The sequence below is a fragment of the Salmo salar genome, chromosome ssa22, assembly GCF_905237065.1.
Source record: "Salmo salar chromosome ssa22, Ssal_v3.1, whole genome shotgun sequence".
NCBI lineage: Eukaryota > Metazoa > Chordata > Actinopteri > Salmoniformes > Salmonidae > Salmo > Salmo salar.
Window position 1 is genome coordinate 42,214,916 of NC_059463.1, and position 24,252 is coordinate 42,239,167.

Here is a 24,252-nt window from a genome sequence, read left to right on the forward strand (position 1 = left end):
ATAGTGTCATGGTGTGTCATAGTGTCATGGTGTGTCATAGTGTCATGGTGTGTAATAGTGTCATGGTGTGTCATGGTGTGTAATGGTGTCATGGTGTGTAATGGTGTCATGGTGTGTAATGGTGTCATGGTGTGTAATAGTGTCATGGTGTGTAATAGTGTCATGGTGTGTAATAGTGTCATGGTGTGTAATTGTGTCATGGTGTGTAATGGTGTCATGGTGTGTAATGGTGTCATGGTGTGTAATGGTGTCATGGTGTGTAATAGTGTCATGGTGTGTCATGGTGTGTCATGGTGTGTCATGGTGTGTCATGGTGTGTCATGGTGTCATGGTGTGTCATAGTGTCATGGTGTGTCATAGTGTCATGGTGTGTCATGGTGTGTCATAGTGTCATGGTGTGTCATGGTGTGTCATGGTGTCATGGTGTGTAATAGTGTCATGGTGTGTCATGGTGTCATGGTGTGTAATAGTGTCATGGTGTGTAATAGTGTCATGGTGTGTCATGGTGTGTAATGGTGTGTCATGGTGTGTAATGGTGTGTAATAGTGTCATGGTGTGTCATAGTGTGTCATAGTGTCATAGTGTGTAATAGTGTCATGGTGTGTAATAGTGTCATGGTGTGTCATAGTGTGTCATAGTGTCATAGTGTGTAATAGTGTCATGGTGTGTAATAGTGTCATGGTGTGTCATGGTGTGTCATGGTGTGTAATGGTGTCATGGTGTGTAATAGTGTCATGGTGTGTCATGGTGTGTAATGGTGTCATGGTGTGTCATGGTGTGTCATAGTGTCATGGTGTGTAATAGTGTCATGGTGTGTAATAGTGTCATGGTGTGTAATAGTGTCATGGTGTGTAATAGTGTCATGGTGTGTAATAGTGTCATGGTGTCATGGTGTGTAATGGTGTGTCATGGTGTGTAATGGTGTGTAATAGTGTCATGGTGTGTCATAGTGTGTCATAGTGTCATAGTGTGTAATAGTGTCATGGTGTGTAATAGTGTCATGGTGTGTCATGGTGTGTCATGGTGTGTAATGGTGTCATGGTGTGTAATAGTGTCATGGTGTGTCATGGTGTGTAATGGTGTCATGGTGTGTCATGGTGTGTCATAGTGTCATGGTGTGTCATAGTGTCATGGTGTGTCATAGTGTCATGGTGTGTCATAGTGTCATGGTGTCATGGTGTGTAATGGTGTGTAATAGTGTCATAGTGTCATGGTGTGTCATAGTGTCATGGTGTGTAATAGTGTCATAGTGTCATAGTGTCATGGTGTGTAATAGTGTCATGGTGTGTCATGGTGTCATGGTGTGTAATAGTGTCATGGTGTGTAATGGTGTCATGGTGTGTCATGGTGTGTCATAGTGTCATGGTGTGTCATAGTGTCATGGTGTGTCATAGTGTCATGTTGTGTCATAGTGTCATAGTGTCATGGTGTGTCATGGTGTGTCATAGTGTGTCATTGTCATGGTGTGTAATTGTGTCATGGTGTGTAATTGTGTCATGGTGTGTAATTGTGTCATGGTGTGTAATTGTGTCATGGTGTGTAATTGTGTCATGGTGTCATGGTGTGTAATTGTGTCATGGTGTGTAATTGTGTCATGGTGTGTAATTGTGTCATGGTGTGTCATGGTGTGTCATGGTGTGTAATAGTGTCATGGTGTGTCATAGTGTAATAGTGTCATAGTGTAATAGTGTAATAGTGTCATGGTGTGTAATAGTGTCATGGTGTGTAATAGTGTCATGGTGTGTAATAGTGTCATGGTGTCATGGTGTGTCATGGTGTGTCATGGTGTCATGGTGTCATGGTGTGTCATGGTGTCATAGTGTCATGGTGTAATAGTGTCATAGTGTCATAGTGTCATAGTGTCATGGTGTGTCATAGTGTCATGGTGTGTCATAGTGTCATGGTGTGTAATAGTGTCATGGTGTGTCATGGTGTCATGGTGTGTAATTGTGTCATGGTGTCATGGTGTGTAATTGTGTCATGGTGTGTAATTGTGTCATGGTGTGTCATGGTGTGTAATTGTGTCATGGTGTGTAATTGTGTCATGGTGTCATGGTGTGTAATTGTGTCATGGTGTGTAATTGTGTCATGGTGTCATGGTGTGTAATTGTGTCATGGTGTGTAATTGTGTCATGGTGTGTAATTGTGTCATGGTGTGTAATTGTGTCATGGTGTGTAATTGTGTCATGGTGTCATGGTGTGTAATTGTGTCATGGTGTGTAATTGTGTCATGGTGTGTAATTGTGTCATGGTGTGTCATGGTGTCATGGTGTGTCATGGTGTCATGGTGTGTAATTGTGTCGTGTGTAATTGTGTCATGTGTGTAATTGTGTCATGTGTGTAATTGTGTCATGGTGTGTAATTGTGTCATGGTGTGTAATAGTGTCATAGTGTAATAGTGTAATAGTGTCATAGTGTAATAGTGTCATGGTGTCATGGTGTGTCATGGTGTGTCATAGTGTCATGGTGTAATAGTGTCATAGTGTCATGGTGTAATAGTGTCATAGTGTCATGGTGTGTCATAGTGTCATGGTGTGTCATAGTGTCATGGTGTGTAATAGTGTCATGGTGTGTCATGGTGTCATGGTGTGTAATTGTGTCATGGTGTCATGGTGTGTAATTGTGTCATGGTGTGTAATTGTGTCATGGTGTGTCATGGTGTCATGGTGTGTAATTGTGTCATGGTGTGTAATTGTGTCATGGTGTGTAATAGTGTCATGGTGTGTCATGGTGTGTCATGGTGTGTAATTGTGTCATGGTGTGTAATTGTGTCATGGTGTCATGGTGTGTAATTGTGTCATGGTGTGTAATTGTGTCATGGTGTGTAATAGTGTCATGGTGTGTCATGGTGTGTCATGGTGTGTAATTGTGTCATGGTGTGTAATTGTGTCATGGTGTGTCATGGTGTCATGGTGTGTCATTGTGTCATGGTGTGTAATTGTGTCATGGTGTGTAATAGTGTCATGGTGTGTCATGGTGTGTCATGGTGTGTCATGGTGTGTAATTGTGTCATGGTGTGTCATGGTGTGTAATTGTGTCATGGTGTCATGGTGTGTCATGGTGTGTAATGGTGTCATGGTGTGTGTATGTCACTGTGTGAATGTTTGCTACTATGCTCATCTATGTACTCATAGCTGTGGCTGTGCATGTTGGACTACATCTGTGGTGGTAGGTAGTCTGATATTATAGCATTAGGCCTTGTGTTCCATTCTGCTTGTGGCACGGGTGTTTTATCTATAGTGTTTTTGGATGGGTTAGATGTGCCTGCTTGTTGACAGTGACATGATATCTGTGCTGAGTCTTGGGAGTCACTCCTATGTTTGTCTGCTTAATAATGTATGAACAACACCGTTAGACTCACTCTGTGTATTACCTTCAGGACACAATGGAACATACACGTACGTCACTGTGTGTGTAAGTGTCCATGTCTCTGTGTGTGTGGAACATGGATGTCACTGTGTGTGTAAGTGTCCATGTCTCTGTGTGTGTGGAACATGGATGTCACTGTGTGTGTAAGTGTCCACGTCTCTGTGTGTGTAAGTGTCCACGTCTCTGTGTGTGTAAGTGTCCACGTCTCTGTGTGTGTAAGTGTCCACGTCTCTGTGTGTGTAAGTGTCCACGTCTCTGTGTGTGTAAGTGTCCACGTCTCTGTGTGTGTAAGTGTCCACGTCTCTGTGTGTGTAAGTGTCCACGTCTCTGTGTGTGTAAGTGTCCACGTCTCTGTGTGTGTAAGTGTCCACGTCTCTGTGTGTGTAAGTGTTCACGTCTCTGTGTGTGTGGAACATGGACGTCTCTGTGTGTGTAAGTGTCCACGTCTCTGTGTGTGTGGAACATGGATGCCACAGCGTCGCCTCATTGGAATCGGGCCTCCACATAGCCTATAGATGGCCATACCACATAGCCTATAGATGGCCATACCACATAGCCTATAGATGACCATACCACATAGCCTATAGATGGCCATACCACATAGCCTATAGATGACCATACCACATAGCCTATAGATGACCATACCACATAGCCTATAGATGACCATACCACATAGCCTATAGATGGACATACCACATAGCCTATAGATGGACATACCACATAGCCTATAGATGGCCATACCACATAGCCTATAGATGGCCATACCACATAGCCTATAGATGGCCATACCACATAGCCTATAGATGGCCATACCACATAGCCTATAGATGGCCATACCACATAGCCTATAGATGGCCATACCACATAGCCTATAGATGGCCATACCACATAGCCTATAGATGGCCATACCACATAGCCTATAGATGGCCATACCACATAGCCTATAGATGGCCATACCACATAGCCTATAGATGGACATACCACATAGCCTATAGATGGACATACCACATAGCCTATAGATGGACATACCACATAGCCTATAGATGACCATACCACATAGCCTATAGATGGCCATACCACATAGCCTATAGATGGCCATACCACATAGCCTATAGATGACCATACCACATAGCCTATAGATGGCCATACCACATAGCCTATAGATGGCCATACCACATAGCCTATAGATGGCCATACCACATAGCCTATAGATGGCCATACCACATAGCCTATAGATGACCATACCACATAGCCTATAGATGACCATACCACATAGCCTATAGATGACCATACCACATAGCCTATAGATGACCATACCACATAGCCTATAGATGGCCATACCACATAGCCTATAGATGGCCATACCACATAGCCTATAGATGGCCATACCACATAGCCTATAGATGGCCATACCACATAGCCTATAGATGGCCATACCACATAGCCTATAGATGGCCATACCACATAGCCTATAGATGGCCATACCACATAGCCTATAGATGGCCATACCACATAGCCTATAGATGACCATACCACATAGCCTATAGATGACCATACCACATAGCCTATAGATGACCATACCACATAGCCTATAGATGACCATACCACATAGCCTATAGATGGCCATACCACATAGCCTATAGATGGCCATACCACATAGCCTATAGATGGCCATACCACATAGCCTATAGATGACCATACCACATAGCCTATAGATGACCATACCACATAGCCTATAGATGACCATACCACATAGCCTATAGATGGCCATACCACATAGCCTATAGATGACCATACCACATAGCCTATAGATGACCATACCACATAGCCTATAGATGGCCATACCACATAGCCTATAGATGGCCATACCACATAGCCTATAGATGGCCATACCACATAGCCTATAGATGACCATACCACATAGCCTATAGATGACCATACCACATAGCCTATAGATGGCCATACCACATAGCCTATAGATGACCATACCACATAGCCTATAGATGGCCATACCACATAGCCTATAGATGACCATACCACATAGCCTATAGATGACCATACCACATAGCCTATAGATGACCATACCACATAGCCTATAGATGACCATACCACATAGCCTATAGATGACCATACCACATAGCCTATAGATGACCATACCACATAGCCTATAGATGACCATACCACATAGCCTATAGATGGCCATACCACATAGCCTATAGATGACCATACCACATAGCCTATAGATGGCCATACCACATAGCCTATAGATGACCATACCACATAGCCTATAGATGGCCATACCACATAGCCTATAGATGACCATACCACATAGCCTATAGATGGCCATACCACATAGCCTATAGATGACCATACCACATAGCCTATAGATGACCATACCACATAGCCTATAGATGACCATACCACATAGCCTATAGATGGCCATACCACATAGCCTATAGATGGCCATACCACATAGCCTATAGATGGCCATACCACATAGCCTATAGATGGCCATACCACATAGCCTATAGATGACCATACCACATAGCCTATAGATGGCCATACCACATAGCCTATAGATGACCATACCACATAGCCTATAGATGACCATACCACATAGCCTATAGATGACCATACCACATAGCCTATAGATGGCCATACCACATAGCCTATAGATGACCATACCACATAGCCTATAGATGACCATACCACATAGCCTATAGATGGCCATACCACATAGCCTATAGATGACCATACCACATAGCCTATAGATGGCCTCCACATAGCCTATAGATGACCATACCACATAGCCTATAGATGACCATACCACATAGCCTATAGATGGCCATACCACATAGCCTATAGATGGCCATACCACATAGCCTATAGATGGCCATACCACATAGCCTATAGATGGCCATACCACATAGCCTATAGATGGCCATACCACATAGCCTATAGATGGCCATACCACATAGCCTATAGATGGCCATACCACATAGCCTATAGATGACCATACCACATAGCCTATAGATGACCATACCACATAGCCTATAGATGGCCATACCACATAGCCTATAGATGGCCATACCACATAGCCTATAGATGGCCATACCACATAGCCTATAGATGACCATACCACATAGCCTATAGATGACCATACCACATAGCCTATAGATGGCCATACCACATAGCCTATAGATGGCCATACCACATAGCCTATAGATGACCATACCACATAGCCTATAGATGGCCATACCACATAGCCTATAGATGGCCATACCACATAGCCTATAGATGGCCATACCACATAGCCTATAGATGGCCATACCACATAGCCTATAGATGGCCATACCACATAGCCTATAGATGGCCATACCACATAGCCTATAGATGACCATACCACATAGCCTATAGATGGCCATACCACATAGCCTATAGATGGCCATACCACATAGCCTATAGATGACCATACCACATAGCCTATAGATGACCATACCACATAGCCTATAGATGGCCATACCACATAGCCTATAGATGGCCATACCACATAGCCTATAGATGGCCATACCACATAGCCTATAGATGGCCATACCACATAGCCTATAGATGACCATACCACATAGCCTATAGATGACCATACCACATAGCCTATAGATGGCCATACCACATAGCCTATAGATGACCATACCACATAGCCTATAGATGGCCATACCACATAGCCTATAGATGGCCATACCACATAGCCTATAGATGGCCATACCACATAGCCTATAGATGGCCATACCACATAGCCTATAGATGACCATACCACATAGCCTATAGATGGCCATACCACATAGCCTATAGATGACCATACCACATAGCCTATAGATGACCTCCACATAGCCTATAGATGACCATACCACATAGCCTATAGATGACCTCCACATAGCCTATAGATGACCATACCACATAGCCTATAGATGACCATACCACATAGCCTATAGATGACCATACCACATAGCCTATAGATGACCATACCACATAGCCTATAGATGGCCATACCACATAGCCTATAGATGGCCATACCACATAGCCTATAGATGACCATACCACATAGCCTATAGATGGACATACCACATAGCCTATAGATGACCATACCACATAGCCTATAGATGGACATACCACATAGCCTATAGATGACCATACCACATAGCCTATAGATGGCCATACCACATAGCCTATAGATGGACATACCCAATGCCTATAGATGGCCTCCACATAGCCTATAGATGGCCATACCACATAGCCTATAGATGGCCATACCACATAGCCTATAGATGACCATACCACATAGCCTATAGATGACCATACCACATAGCCTATAGATGGACATACCACATAGCCTATAGATGACCATACCACATAGCCTATAGATGGCCATACCACATAGCCTATAGATGGACATACCCAATGCCTATAGATGGCCTCCACATAGCCTATAGATGGCCATACCACATAGCCTATAGATGGCCATACCACATAGCCTATAGATGGCCATACCACATAGCCTATAGATGACCATACCACATAGCCTATAGATGACCATACCACATAGCCTATAGATGGCCATACCACATAGCCTATAGATGGCCATACCACATAGCCTATAGATGGCCATACCACATAGCCTATAGATGGCCATACCACATAGCCTATAGATGGCCATACCACATAGCCTATAGATGGCCATACCACATAGCCTATAGATGGCCATACCACATAGCCTATAGATGGCCATACCACATAGCCTATAGATGGCCATACCACATAGCCTATAGATGGCCATACCACATAGCCTATAGATGACCATACCACATAGCCTATAGATGGCCATACCACATAGCCTATAGATGGCCATACCACATAGCCTATAGATGGCCATACCACATAGCCTATAGATGGCCATACCACATAGCCTATAGATGGCCATACCACATAGCCTATAGATGGCCTCCACATAGCCTATAGATGACCATACCACATAGCCTATAGATGACCATACCACATAGCCTATAGATGGCCATACCACATAGCCTATAGATGGCCATACCACATAGCCTATAGATGGCCATACCACATAGCCTATAGATGGCCATACCACATAGCCTATAGATGGCCATACCACATAGCCTATAGATGGCCATACCACATAGCCTATAGATGGCCATACCACATAGCCTATAGATGGCCATACCACATAGCCTATAGATGACCATACCACATAGCCTATAGATGACCATACCACATAGCCTATAGATGACCATACCACATAGCCTATAGATGACCATACCACATAGCCTATAGATGACCATACCACATAGCCTATAGATGGCCATACCACATAGCCTATAGATGGCCATACCACATAGCCTATAGATGGCCATACCACATAGCCTATAGATGGCCATACCACATAGCCTATAGATGGCCATACCACATAGCCTATAGATGACCATACCACATAGCCTATAGATGGCCATACCACATAGCCTATAGATGGCCATACCACATAGCCTATAGATGGCCATACCACATAGCCTATAGATGGCCATACCACATAGCCTATAGATGACCATACCACATAGCCTATAGATGGCCATACCACATAGCCTATAGATGGCCATACCACATAGCCTATAGATGGCCATACCACATAGCCTATAGATGGCCATACCACATAGCCTATAGATGACCATACCACATAGCCTATAGATGGACATACCACATAGCCTATAGATGACCATACCACATAGCCTATAGATGGCCATACCTTTCAGTCTGGATTGTAATAAGTTGAACATGGGGTGAAATGAGGAGGAGGGGAATGGGCAAACACATTAGGGGACTTTCAGTGATAGGCGAGGAGGATGCTGATATGACTGTTGACACTTTGTTTAGGTCAGGTGTTAGTTAGAGCAAGGGTAGTTTCTCTCTGTGTGAGATTAGCCTAGTGGTACACCAGTGTTGGGTTAATGTTACAGGGTTATAGTTATGAGGTCGGGACTTTCTCAAATTAAGCAATCTCTCCTATCCATTTGGGATACTTTCCCTCCATGCTAGTAGTGTTTTCTCTATGCAGTTTGGGGTGTTGCAGGGTGCAGAGAAAAACCTCCTGCATAGCACAACCTCCTAATGTGAGGGAAATACAGGTGATGTATCATCATTTCAGAGTGGGTAGGAGGGACTTGGGGGGGTAGGAGGGACTTGGGGGGGTAGGAGGGACTTGGGGGGGTAGGGGGGACTTGTGTGGGTAGGGGGGCTTGTGTGGGTAGGGGGTTGTCAGTGGTGCCAGTAAACTGGTGGTGACTGAATCTTTCACCTTTCCTCTTCCTTAGTTTTGTGCTGATTAGGTAAATGCTGCCACACAGGCCTGTAATTGGTGGGGTTGAGGGTCACTGACGGGCACTGTGTGTGTGCATGCCAAACAGCAGCCTAATTTCCTATATAGTGCACCACTTTTGACCAGAGCCCAAATGCTGGAAAAGGTAGTGCACTATTGTAAGGAATAGGGTGCCATTTGGGATGCTACCAGTGACTCTAAGCAATAGGCTCTCAGCTCACTACATGAAAGACACTCCATTAGGTTGTTGACATCGTCTGCTAGTCAGTGTCTCTCAAGCTTTGTGTCCCTCATTTACTTACGTTATTTACTGTACCACTCATGATGCATCAATGTATCAGACCTCTACTGCTCTGCTCTCTGAGTAATCTGGATGGGGTCATCACTTTTAGGTGTTCCACACATCTTCATGTCATAGTTTCACATTTTGAGTGTGCACTGGGCAGTGAAGATAAGGACTGCTCCTCCTTCTAGAATACATTTTAGAAGTCACTGAAGAGCCTCAGTGTGTGTTTGTGCACATACAAGTCTCTTTGATTCTGTGCAGTTTATACATGGCTGATTGAGCGTGAGTCAGTGTGCCGCCATGCCAGCGTAATTTATTTGTATCTCTTCGTTTGTTCCAATTTGATAGTGATTTTCCTCATGTTGACCACCTCCTCCTCCGCAGCAGCAGCCAACCCTGAGCTGTGAGTCAGAAGAGAAGCTGGACGGATGGTAAGCTCTTTTTCTCTCGCTCCATTTCTCCTCTCTTTCTTGCCAACTGTTTCTCCTTTTCCCTCTCGCTTTCATCCTCCATATCTCTCTCCCTCCCCTCCCTTTGTCCCTCTCTCTTTCGATCTTTCTATGCTGTTGATAAGTGAAAGATAGTCTTTATATAACGTGCTCTCCATGAACTCAGCTCTCAGACGCTGTAGATTAGCCATAGACAGCCCCGCTAACAGCTCCATGTTTGATTCTGAGACCAAAGCTCTCTACAGGGAGAACATGGTGCCATTCTGGGTGCATCTGGCAGATAACACCACCTGATAAAACTATATTAATGAATATTTTAGTGCTCACTCACCATCCTTTTCATGTTATTTAGCTACAATAATTTTAAACTCATTTGAAATCCTAAAAGGATATAAGGTTTCTTTCACCCATTTGGTAAAGAAATTGTTTCTGAAATGCTGGGTGTCTTATATTAGACGACAATGTAAAAGGACGGTCTGAGTGTCACTTAGCCCTACTGTCTGAGTGAATAATTAAGGTAATGTTTGTTTGCCTCTGCCTGACCAGGGAACCACAAAAATTAGGCTAGTTAACCCAGGTCCTGTGACACGCTTCCGTCCTCTAAAAGTGAATTTGCAATTTGATACGGTCACTGTGGCACTTTAGTGTATCTATGGAAACTGTACAATGAACCCCAGCATTTCAGAAATAGTTAAAAAAAATACAAAATGTTTAGCATGACACCCATCATTGCTATAGATTAGGCTTGTACAGTAGATTTATTTTGTAAGTGGGTTTAGACATATCAGACATTGTGGTTTGGCTCATATGGATTTCTCTGAGAACATTTACTAATATTGCCATTAAGAATATTTGGACATAAAAAAAAAAAATTTAGTCAACTAATAACTCAAGTCTCAAAGCCGACCCTAGTTCGACTGTCTGCTCCTTTGTGTAATCATAGTTTTAATTCTGCTACTTTTTTTGTCCCGTCCCCTCACTGCTGCATGTCATAATCCATTTTATTTTCCTTCTTGTGCTAGACGAGCATGACTTTGAGCCAATCCGCAGATGCATGCATGCGCACAGGGCCCAGTGCCATCCCCCCTGCTTCCTGGCTTTGAAGCTGCCTCTGAGAGGGGGTGTGGCGTCGGGACGTAGCTAGACCCTCGCACCCCCAGTGTTGGCCCTGTGACCCTGTGGCTGAGTGTCAGCCTGGCGCCCCCTGATGGATCAGGCTAGCAGTGAGCAGAGTCCTGAGGAGCCGGAGGTGGGCCGGAGGGCGTCTGAGTCCGAGCACGGCCTGTCCAAAATAACCCACAATGCACTGGAAAACATGGGCGCGCTGGGCCACGGCCTGAAGCAGCTCTTCCAGCCGCAGCGCCGCCGCTCGTCCGTCTCCCCGCACGACACCGCCGCCTCCTTCTCTACGGGTGGGCCCACCCCTGAGCCCTCGGACGGTGGGGGGCCAGAGGTTGGGGACTCTCCCGCCCCCGGTCCGGACTCTGACCCCCACGCTACTTCCTCCGCTCCCCCTGCAGCTCTGAGCCGCGTTCTGCAGCAGATCAGAAGCGCACCCCCAATGATGAAGCGAGGGACCAGCCTGCAGAGCCGCCGCAGCAAGACTGGGGGGACTGGGGACCCCCCCCAGAAAGGCAGCCCCCAGATCCACCGGAGGAGTACCCAGGAGGTGATGCTGCTGCAGGCTGGCCGCCCGCGCTCCTCCTCCACCACGGACACGCTCACCAGCCCCGCCCTGGCCGACATGCTGCTCACATCCGGGTACCACTCCACTGAGGAGCCTGACCGGGTGAGTTTAACCCTAACCCCGGCAGAGATGCTTCTCACTTCCGGGTACCACTCCACTGAGTAGACTGACCGGGTGAGTTTAACCCTAACCCTGGCAGAGATGCTTCTCACTTCCGGGTACCACTCCACTGAGGAGCCTGACCGTGTGAGATTAAACTAGGGGACCTACTCACTGGGACAGACAAGCCACTGCAAAGCTTTTTGTCCTACACTAGTTCAAAGGTTTGGGATCACTAGAAGGCCAGCATTGCTGTTTTGTGGGTACTATTTAATAAAGCTGCCAGTTGAGGACTTGTGAGGCGTCTGTTTCTCAAACTAGACACTCTAAAGTACTTGTCCTCTTGCTCAGTTGTACACCGGGGCCTCCCACTCCTCTTTCTATTCTGGTTAGAGACAGCTGGCGCTGCACACAGCATTGTACGAGATCTTCAGTTTCTTGACAATTTATCACATGGAATAGCCTTCATTTCTCAGAACAAGAATAGACTGATGAGTTTCAGAAGAAAGTTATTTGTTTCTGGCCATTTTGAGCTTGTAATCAAACCCCACAAATGCTGATACCTCAGATACTCAACTAGTCTAAAGAAGGTCAGTTTTATAGCTTCTTTAATCATGATAACAGTTTCAGCTGTGCTAACATCATTGCAAAAGGGTTTTCTAATGATCAATTAGCCTTTTAAAATGATAAACTTGGATTAGCTAAGACAACGTGCCGTTGGAACACAGGTGGGATGGTTGCTGATAATGGGCCTCTGTACACCTATGTTGATATTCCATAAAAAAATCTGCCGTTTCCAGGTACAATAGTCATTTACAACATTAACAATGTCTACACTGTATTTCTGCTCAATTTGATATTTTAAATGGACAAAAAAAAAAGCACATTTCTAAGTGACCCCAAACTTTTGAACGGTAGTGTGAATAAAAAACAAGCGGCTACTAGAGAAACAGAAGAAATGGAAACACAGTATTGGAAGGTCAGAATTCATGACTTCTTGTGCCGTTAGATTAAATTGGTCATATTTCGGCTAACTGGTTTGCCGTCCTCTGGATGTTCTTCGATGAAGGAGTGAAAGGAGCTGTCAGTGCTGGCGGGTCAGAGAGAGCAATAGTGTGTGTGTGACTCTGTGCTCTAAGCTTTTCTATATTTAGCTGTGGCCTGTGATTGCCTCAAAGTGTACTTCAGGTCAGCCAGCGAAGGGTTGCCTTGCAGGCCAAAACAAGCTCAAAGTTTGAAGAACATATCGTTGCCTTACATCATTGACACTGTTCTATAGCCCCCAAGCTCTAAAATGGTCCTCACTGGAATTTCTCACATCCATTGAAATGTGTAGTACACTGACTGAATACTGACTTGTAGCAGGTAAATGATCAAATAATTTTCATTGTTAAAATTGAGTGTTGAACTCCTAGACAACTAGTAAAGCTAGCGCCCCATTGTGTCTGAGGTATACCCATCAAGCACAGTGCATATCCCTGGCAGTCATCTCACAATGCTTGATGACACCCCCAAGCCTTTTGAGAAGTACGGGTATGAATCTGACTGTTGGGTGGATAAGGCTAAGCTGTCTGTGCATACTGCAATGAACTGTCCTTACGAGCAGCTATCGGACTAGGGTCTAACTAGCATCGAGACATGGCTGTGGTTGAGGGACTCAGTCGACAGTCTGTCATTCTTAGAAAGAGCAACAACAGTCCTGTCTTTTACACAAGCAGTCTGAGCTGACAGTGATGGAAAGGGGGATGTACTCACAACCCCACTGTGGTGGCCTACGTCTTTCCCAACCCCCAAGAACAGCACAGAACCCCTCTCTGCACAAAGTGAATTCTCTTCTGACCTCGAACACTGCCATTCCAGAATCTGTTTATAGCAAATTGATTTGAGAACATAGTGCCTTCAGAAAGTATTCACACCCCTTTACTTTTTCCACATGTTGTTACAGCCTGAATTTAAAAAGGATTACATTTAGATGTGTCACTGATCTACACACAATAACCTATAATGGCAAAGTGGAATTTTGTTTGTAGAACATTTTAGAAATTAATAAAAAATGTAAAGTTGAAATGTCTTGTCAACAAGTATTCAACCCCTTTGTTATGCCAAGCCTAAATAAGTTTAGGAATAAAAATGTGCTTAACAAGTCACATAAGTTGCATGGACTCATTCCATGTTCAATAAAAGTGGTTAACATGATTTTTTAAAATAACAACCGCATCGGTGTACCCTAGACATACAATTATCTGTAAGGTCCCTTTATCGATTAGTGAATTTCAAGCACAGATTCAACCACAAACACCAGGTTTTTCAATGCCTCACTAAAAATGGCACTGAAGATGTGTTAAAAAAAAAAAAAGATGCTGACTATCCCTTTGAGCGTGGTGAAGTTATTAATTAGGCTTTGGGTGGTGTTACTACAAAGATACAGGCGTCCTTCCTAACTCAGTTGCCGGAGAGGAAGGGAACTGCTCAGGGATTTCACCATGAGGCCAATTGTGATTTTAAAACAGTTTTTAATGGTTGTGATGTGAGAACTGAGGATGGATCAACAACATTGTAGTTACTCCACAATACTAACCTAAATGACAGAGTGAAAAGAAGGAAGACAAAACAAGCATCCTGTTTGCAATGAGGCACTTAAGTAATACTGCAAAAGATGTGGCAAAGAAATACACTTTTTGTCATGAGTACAAAGCGTTATGTCTGGGGCAAACACATCACTGAGTACCACTCTTCATATTTTCAAGCCTTGTGGTGGCTGCATCATGTTATTGGTATACTTGTCATCGGTAAGAACTAGGAAGTTATTTCGGATACAAATAAACGTAATACAGCTATAAGCACAGGCACAATCCTAGAGTAAAACCTTGTTCAGTCTGCTTTCCAACAGACACAATTCACCTTTCAGCAGGACAATAACCAAATCTACACTGGAGTTGCTTACTAAGACGACATTGAATGTTCCTGAGTGGCCTAGTTACAGTTTTGACATAAATTATCTTGAAAATCTATAACAAGACTTTAAAATGGCTGTCTAGCAACAATCAATTTGAGAGCTTAAAGAATTTTAAAAAGCATAATTGGCAAATATTGTACAATCCAGGTGTGTAAAGCTCTTAGACTTACCCAGCTCTTAAAGACTCTCAGCTGTAATCGCCGCCAAAGGTGCTTCTACAAAACATTGATTATGTTTTCACATTGTAATAATGGGGTATTGTGTGTTGACAGGTGAGACATTTTGTTTTTATTTAATCTATTTTGAATGTAGGCTGTAACACAACAAAATGTGGAATAAGTCGTCCGGGTGTGAATACTTTAAGGCACTAATATTTTATTTTCCTGGTTGAGCCTTAAGCTTCTTCAGAGTTATGTATGAGGTGGCACACAGTTTTTATGGCATCCCTGTCTGATGGATTACTGCTCAGATTACACACATGGATTCCTCTGCGTTAATATATGAAAGGTTTTCCCAGCTGTTTTACACATTATGGGAAACCAGTCTGAGTATAATGGTAGGTAACCTTATGATTATAGGGTGTTGGTATTGGCTGGTTTATTATGTTAGTGCTCTAGTTTCATATACATACAAGGTCTGATGTAGGATGAAGACAAGTTTCTTCAACCACATCAAATAGTGACCATAGCAACTGGAGGAAGCTTGTGGTTGACTGTTTTGCAGCCGAATGATCATGATAGTTTATGAAATGATGAAACTCAATATTTCCCCTGTTGATATAATAGGCCTTCCTCTTCCAGTTCAATTTAGTTATTTTTACACTCTCCTTCAATCTCACACGTCAGTCTCTGATCTCTTATTTCCGTCTTCCTTTTATCTTCTCTCCCTTTCCTTGGTCAGCTGGATCGTCTGGATGGCTCCGGCCCGGCCATATCGCCCAACGCTATTTCCTATGGCGCCGACAGCTATGGGCTGGACTCAGTGGACAGCACCCCCGACCCCCAGCGCACAAAACAGGCCATCGCCCAGCTGCAGCAGAAGATCCTCAAGCTCACCGAACAGATCAAGATTGAGCAGAGGGCCAGAGACGACAATGTGGCAGAGTACCTGAAGCTGGCTAACAACGCAGACAAGCAGCAGAGTGCCCGCATTAAACAGGTGTTTGAGAAGAAGAACCAGAAATCAGCCCAGACCATCCAGCAGCTGCAGAGGAAGTTGGAGCGCTATCAGCGCAAGCTGAAAGAGGTGGAGCACAACGGGATCCCCCGTCAGCCCAAAGATGTGCTCCGAGACATGCACCAAGGCCTCAAGGACGTGGGTGCCAAGGTCAGGGCTGTTATGAACATTTTTAATCACATTTACTTTCCCTGTGAGCTGTTTTGTTAGTCATCCCACTTATTTTTCACCACTGTCATACTAATTCCTACCACTGTAGTGTGCCACTGCGAGTAGTACCACCGCAAATGTACAATTTGTCTGGTCTTAGCCACCTGTCCTTGACTTCTTTGCAGAGTGGTTAGCAGTACACAGCTTCTAACAGAGTCCTATAGAACACATGTAGAATACCTATCTCTCAGACCTGTGTTCAAAATTACTATTTGAAATAATTTATAATACTTTAGCTGGGCTTGATTGGCGCAATGGAACCAATAGAATAGTTGCAAAACATCATACCTGGCCTATCTGGCACTCCAGGCAGACTAAAGAAAACACTAAAAATATTTGAAAGATTTCAAATTGTGTTTGAACCCAGATCTAGTATATCTATGTCCCTGTCCATTAAGTAAGGGATTAACACAGACATTCTGTAGATTATCTTGGAAATAATGGATGACTTTGCAGAGTAAATTTTTCCAAGGTAATGTATATAACAGAGGCGTTTATCCCGCTTATACCACAGTTTCCAAAGAAAACAATACTAAAGCACACAATTACCGGTTGAAATACAATTGTTTTGTTTATTTACTTATCTTTGAGATGCTAGGGACGCAACCCAGTTGTTGGTTCTATATGTTCTGTTGCCATGCTCGCTGGCTAACACAGGCATGACCTCTGCAGCCAGAATAACAATAAAGTAGCTGCATTTGCATTTATTTAAGCTGTTTTCCATTGACATTCATTAAGATACAACAATGAGCTGATGGTGCTAGATTTTGCCTGGCATAGCTAGAAATGTTAATTACGAGGAGATTGCATTGCATATCAAACACTAGGCTAGAAGATGTCTAAATAGTTTGTTGTTAGCAAACCTTCCAATATGACAACCAAATTCAAAAACACCTGATGCTGAAAACAGATGGTAAAACTAGAAACATGGGGGGATTTGACAGCATAGCGCCACTTGCGTCATGACTGCAACACTAAAGACCAGAGAAATTCATGATTGCAAGGTGTCCTGATTTTTATATTTTCAAACTGTCCTGTTATCTGGTTTTAATGTCCATTCTAGAGCCCTTCTAGCCAATCACGAACGAGTATTCAACAATGCTGTTGTCAAAATCTCCTTTAATTCACACCTTAGTCCCACCCCACTTAGTAACTGACCTGTCTTTCCCTACAGGTGACTGGTGGCCTCTCCAGCTTCTCCCACGCCACTCACTCTGCAGCTGGGGCCGTGGTGTCCAAGCCCCGAGAGATCGCCTCCCTCATCCGCAACAAGTTTGGCAGCGCTGACAACATTTCGTCCCTGAAGGACTCCCTCGACGAACCCCAGGAGGATGGTCACGGTCTGGGGGGGGCTTCCAGCCCAAAGTACGGCAGTGAGGACGACTGCTCTAGTGCCAGCTCGGGCTCGGCGGGGGCTAACAGCGTCCCCGGGGGCCCGCCCAGCTCTAAGGGTCTTAACACCCTGGACCCCGGCCAGTCATTGGGCTTGGACACGCTGCTCCACGAGGTGCAGGAGCTCCGGGACAACCAGGGACGGCTGGATGAGTCCTTCAACAGCCTGAAAAGTCACTACCAGAGAGACTACACGATGATCATACAGGCCCTGCAGGAGGAGAGATACAGGTAACCAGTCACTGCCACACACAACCTCGCAGGTATTACATACACTTTACCGAGTCCTCGTTTACAAAGGACACGGACTGTCACTAATACTTATGTGATAACCTGAAGTCTGCATGTATTTACCACTCCTCCCTGAACTCAGCACTTGCACAAATCGCTCATAAATACAAACCTGTCTTGTTATTAAACACTTTCTGTTCAAAAGAATGTATTATTCTCACTCAGCAACAGAAAACATCTCCTCCACCTTTATGAAAGGAAGTGTGTGTGATCGGTACCTGACCTCTGTGTGTCTCCAGGTGTGAGCGTCTGGAGGAGCAGCTCAACGACCTAACAGAGCTCCACCAGAATGAGATCCTCAACCTGAAGCAGGAGCTGGCCAGCATGGAGGAGAAGATCACCTATCAGTCCTATGAGAGAGCCAGAGACATTCAGGTAGGTTGTTTCTCCACTACTTGAAAGAAAGATTATGGAATTGATTATACTTTACTTTTAGCTCCAGTGCATCTCCAGTGAACCCAAGGCGTATTCTTAGTCTGGGCCATTTTTTGTACTATTATCATGCTACATGGTACAGTAGTTGTGTCCTAGTTGTTTGTGCTGAATTGTGAAAGTGTTTCACACGGTGATCCATGGTCTTCTCAATGACCCCCCCCCGGTATGTGGTACGGTAGTTATGTCTAGCCATGTTTGTGCTGAAGTGTGTTGTTGACATTCCACGCTGTGTGAACCATGGCCGTCTTGATAACCCTGTCTCTCTCCCCTCCTCCTGTAGGAGGCGTTGGAGGCGTGCCAGACGCGGATCTCCAAGATGGAGCTGCAGCAGCAGCAGCAGCAGGTGGTCCAGCTAGAGGGCCTGGAGAACGCCACGGCCCGAACCCTGCTGGGCAAGCTCATCAACGTGCTGCTAGCCGTCATGGCCGTGCTCCTGGTGTTCGTCTCCACTGTGGCCAACTGCGTGGTGCCCTTAATGAAGACGCGTAGCCGCACCTTCTCAACGCTGCTCCTTGTTGTCCTCCTCGCCTTCCTCTGGAGGAACTGGGAGGTCATCTCCCAGTACTTGGACCGCTTCCTGTTGTCCCCGAGTTGACCTGCAGGGGGGCCTCAATGAACGACAACAGAGGTGCCGGGGCTCTCGTAACAATCAGGGATGGCGACGCAGGGCCTGGCGGGACGAGAGGGGACTAACTAACCCATGCACGACCTCTGATGCAACTGTAGTGGCGCCAGGCCAGCCCAGTGGGTGGGGCTTAGTGGAAAGGAGGAGTGAATTTGTTTACACGTGGATGTTTATTGCATTAGAATTCATTATCATTAATGCAGATGATTGAGGGCTCTCTCTCGTGGCTGGTATGGATAATGAACAGCTGGCATTTTGCTGATCCACATGGCTAGTGTCCTCCCCTTTCGCTATTCCTTTTCTCTTTCTAACCCTAAAATCTCTCCCTTCCTCTGTCTCTCTTCTCAATCACTCCAGTCTGCTTGTCTTTCTGGGAGGATTGATAGACTAACTACAGTACACTGCTGTGGACAAAATCTAACTGGATCAAGCAATTGATGGGTTCTCGAGCAGTGTGTTTTATATGGACAAGCTGAACGCAATGATGAGCCTGATTGGATAAGGACGCTGAGTCGGGAATATGCTCAGCTTGAGAAGCCCTGCCCATTGGTCCTGCCCCCTGCAGAGACAATGAACATACTTGAAGAGCTGTAAAAATGCTCAGACTGTGCTTCCGTACTGTTTCTATTAGTGAGAATAAAAATAGTACTTTTTATTAATAAAGATGGACTGGTCCTTGAGCCAAACAACCATGACTGGGTGATGTTTGTTTCCTTTCTCACATCCAGGTCCACAGCACTGTTTTATAGATCTCCTGGCTGACTTGAGAATTAGATCAAACTTCCAGGGAAGAACCAGTGTCACTGCCCAAAATGGTACACAGCAACATTCACCTACCATTTATTGCAATGCAAACACAGCATTCTATTGGAAATGATTGAGCAAGGCTCTGGTTGGAGTACACTACAGAACATTTGGTATGATCAATGTGTCCTTGTGGACAAGCTGAGGTGCGTTTTCATGTTTGACCCATACATCTAATGGCAAATGTATCCAGTAGATGGTTAGTCCTGACTAGAGTGAACACCAACCTTGTATAACTATACATCGTGCAGTGGTGAACCCAGGTGTACTAGTAATGCAATTCACCTGGCAGAAGAGGTCTAAATGGCTATACCAATTTGACTCATGAAATTGCCTGTACACCAATTTAAGTCCGGTAAGACTATTTACAATGGCCTACCCGAAAGCTTGCTTTACCATAGTTAATTTCTCCAGCCCCCCAAGAGTTGTTTCAACTGCCACAAGCATTTAAAGAGTCAAACTTGCATTGTTTTTACAAAAAGGAAAGGGGCCTCAAAGCTAGTTCCATGCCCTCTAAGGACAGATTTAGACCTGGGACACCAGGTGGGTGCAACAAACACTCCAGCCTACCCTGCCGCTCGGAGGTGGTCATATGGTCCTAAAGCACACCGTCGCCTTGTGATTTCCTGCAAGACAGGAATGTCAGTGTGCTGCCATGGCCAGCGAAGAGCCCGGCTCAATCTAATTGCGCACATCTGGGACCTGTTGGATCGGAGGGTAGGGCCATTCCCCCCAGGAACTTGCAGGTACCTTGGTGGAATAGTGGGGTAACATCTCACAGAAAGAACTGGCAAATCTGGGTGCAGTCCATCAGGAGATGTACTTAGTATCTGGTTTGGCCACCAGCTGCATTGTTACTTTTGACCCCCCCCCCTTTGTTCAGGGACACATTATTCCATTTCTGTGGAACTTGTTCAGTTGTTGAATCTTATGTTCATACACATGTTAAGTTTCCTGAAAATAAAGCCTGTTGACAGTGAGAGGATGTTTCTTTTTTGCTGAGTTTAGTATGCAGGTCTAGACTAAAGGATACCACAACAACTTCAAAGAAATAAGCTTTATTCAAAAATATAGAAAGTTAATCTTTAAAACCCACATTTGGATGAAAGGAGAACAGTTACTCAGCTGCTCCCTTCTTGCCTCGTTTCCCTGTGGTTCTAGCGGCAGGAGCCCCCTCGCCCTTCTTGGCTGCCCCCTCGCCCTTCTTGGCTGCCCCCTCGCCCTTCTTGGCTGCCCCCTCGCCCTTCTTGGCTGCCCCCTCGCCCTTCTTGGCTGCCCCCTCGCCCTTCTTGGCTGCCCCCTCGCCCTTCTTGGCTGCTTTGGTGGTCTTCAGTGCTTTGGGCTGGTCCTCAGCAGCCACCTCAGCCCCTCCTTCCACTGCAGGCCTCTTCGCCTTGGGCTTCTTCGTAGGGGCCACCTTGGAGCCACCAGGAGCCTTCTTGGGTTTTGCATCCTTAAACATAAAAATGACTTAGATTTGCCATACAATCACACATTGATGAGCTAACATTTTGCCATGATAAAGCCCAAACGGAACAGTACCCATTATGACCTAGGTACATAAACTGCTTACCCACTTGAACTATACCAATAGAAGAAAAAAAACTTGCCTCTGAAGTCTTCTGCTTTTTGGCTGTAGTTCTTGTCTCAGAAACTAGTGATGTAAATGGAGCGACATGCAATCATGACACCACAAAAAGGAGAAGTGAGATACTAATACAAGTCATGAATGAGCATTGTTCTGACAAAGAAAAGTTAGTGATATTATACCAATACCTAGACTCGAAGTAGCAACTTGTAAAAAACTGATTTCTCTAGATAGTGCATTGCTTGTGCTCCATCTTTTTAATTAGTGAACCAATGTTCTCAGCACATTTATTTCCATGACTGATTAAAACTAATTTCTCATGTTCTACAGCAGACATTAGTGAGCAATATGCTCCCAGATAGCACAAATACATCTGCCCAAAGTCCTGCAGATTAATTTAGAATGCCTAAATTCTTAACTCTACATTGCTTATACATCAGTCAAACATTCTATTCGGATGTCTCACCGACATCGTCCCAATGTGCAAACGTGCTCCAAACGACACATTCCCCATGCAATTTCATAAGTCTGCCAAAGGTGTGCTTGTTATCTGGGTTTGGAACATCAGCACCTAAGTATCGTGATAATGCATCACAAGGTCCCTGGCTATTCCCAGCCCTACATTGTTCAATGCCCTCCATTGCAATGTGTTGTTCAATAAACAACAATTATCCCAACCAATTGGGCAGATGGGTTTAGACGTAACCCTAAGGCGTGATGAGAGCAATAGATTCAGTTTACCTGCTTCCTTCTCCTTGGTCTTCTTGGCTCCAGCCTTGGAAGCCTTCGCCACATTGGGATTAGTGTTCTCAGTGGCTTTAGGCTTGGGCTCCTTCACATTACCCCTGCCTGCAAGCTGGAAAGGGAGGGTGAAGACGGACTACATTTTATAAACAGCAAACCCCTGTTCAACGCAATGTTTTGATGTAACGTTAACTTGTATAATAAACACCGATCCTCAAGTGTGCATTCAAAAGTTGGTACCAAATCCAATAGGCACATTTGGCAGGTACGCTACCACACACAGGAAAGTATTTAATTGGTTGACATCTGTAGTCCTAGTTAGTTATCCTAACCAAAAAAAGATAGTAAGGGTCACGTACCCGAAACCTCCCCTGTGCGCCGCTTGCAGTGGAGTTAGGTGGCCTCACTAATACCCCGCTCTCGATTCCTTTGTTCAGGGCCTTGCGCATCATGTACTTCAACCTCACCTGGTCCAAAGATGGATATTTCTCTCTTATGTAGCTACGAATGGCCTGCGAGGAAACCCCCTTTCGAGAATCCAATTCCTTAAGCGCTTCTTTGACCATCATCATCGTTGGTGGATGAAGGGGGGTTTTCTGTGCCACATCGGGTGCTTTGCTGGACTCTAACAAAATTAAAATGAACAACTTATAACCGTAAACTAACGAAATATCAGTAATATTTGGATACCCTTACTGGCCTAAACAACACATGCGTTACAAACCGGATTTAGCTTTTCCCGACACTTTCTCATCTTTGTTGGGTGAGTCAGAAGATGCGATTCCTTCTTCGGAAGCTACCGTTTTTTTAGGTGCCATTTTCTAACGATAAATCTTAAATTAACTTAAAAACAGAACGCCTATTTTCTTGCGTTTAAAACTGTATTGGATTCCAATTTTATGCACTCCAAACAACTCCGCCGCAAACCACGCGGTTCATCAAACAGGTGCTCATAGTTATTAGGTTGGCTACCACTCAGGACACATCCCACTAGTGTGAAGTCGATTCCTTTCCTCGCCTCTGTTCCTTCTTTGCATCCTTTCCTTTATAGCGCTGATCAGCTGCTTACATTTACTGCTCTGGCTTCAATCACGCCGACAGTGTTATTGCATTTTGGTACACCAGAAGTAGATTCATTTCCAATGGAATACTGCGTTTGCCTTGCAGCATTGTGTTGCAGAGGCAGTTGCAGTGTGTTCTGTGTGGTGCATATGTTGGATTTATCGAACTATGCATCAAACTGTATGCTTAGATGGCTTGAAGGAAATGGTAGCAGGAGGTGAATGTTGAACTTTTGTTGCACACGTTTCCAGAGGATGTTGCGTATCATTTTGCATAATAACGCAGTAGGTGTGATGAAGGTGCTACACCTAGATCACAGGAACTGAGTCATTGCGTTTTGGTTACACCAGAAGTACATTAATTTCCAATCGAACGCTGCGTTTGCCTTGCAGTTGCAATGCATTCTGTGTGGTCCATATGTTGGATTTATCGAATGTATGCATCAAATTGTATGCCTAGACTTGACAGAAAGTAGCATACTGGGAATGTTGAACTTCACACATATCTAGTAAAAAATATTGTGGGATTACATAATTTAAAAAAAGTGTGACTCCAGAATTTCTTTGAATTTTTTATAAAAATGATTTACAAAGAAAAAAACATTATTTATTCGATGATATCTACACATTTGTGACAGCCTATAATATAATTTACCTTAAAAATGCATAGTTGGAGGAAATGACAATAATAAATA

General features: G+C 44.5%; 2 protein-coding genes across 13 annotated transcripts in view; one reads left to right on the top strand and one right to left on the bottom strand.

Moving 5' to 3' along the window:
- LOC106583454 (transmembrane and coiled-coil domains protein 1) overlaps positions 1-20,055 on the top strand; it is a 29,523-nt gene extending 9,468 nt beyond the window's left edge. For 2 of the 12 annotated variants that reach the window (XM_014167641.2, XM_014167642.2), the window contains 6 exons: positions 10,389-10,471; positions 11,512-12,278; positions 16,132-16,557; positions 17,792-18,240; positions 18,540-18,675; positions 19,016-20,055. In XM_014167641.2, the coding sequence (XP_014023116.1) occupies positions 11,697-12,278; positions 16,132-16,557; positions 17,792-18,240; positions 18,540-18,675; positions 19,016-19,330 (1,908 nt within the window). In that variant the 5' untranslated portion in view covers positions 10,389-10,471; positions 11,512-11,696 and the 3' untranslated portion in view covers positions 19,331-20,055. Of the gene's footprint in view, positions 1-9,678; positions 10,323-10,388; positions 10,472-11,511; positions 12,279-16,131; positions 16,558-17,791; positions 18,241-18,539; positions 18,676-19,015 lie in introns of those variants that run through there. The other 10 variants (XM_014167648.2, XM_014167652.2, XM_014167643.2 and 7 more) reach the window with 6 other exon arrangements.
- Positions 20,056-21,266: 1,211 nt separating this feature from the next.
- Positions 21,267-23,514, bottom strand: h1m (linker histone H1M). The gene is made up of 5 exons (XM_014167508.2): positions 23,221-23,514; positions 22,856-23,121; positions 22,494-22,608; positions 21,775-21,818; positions 21,267-21,617 (listed from the first exon to the last, which is right to left on the bottom strand). Exons 1-5 carry the CDS (start codon positions 23,312-23,314, stop codon positions 21,282-21,284), a joined length of 855 nt encoding a protein of 284 aa, XP_014022983.2. The 5' UTR covers positions 23,315-23,514; the 3' UTR covers positions 21,267-21,281.
- Positions 23,515-24,252: the final 738 nt, after the last annotated feature.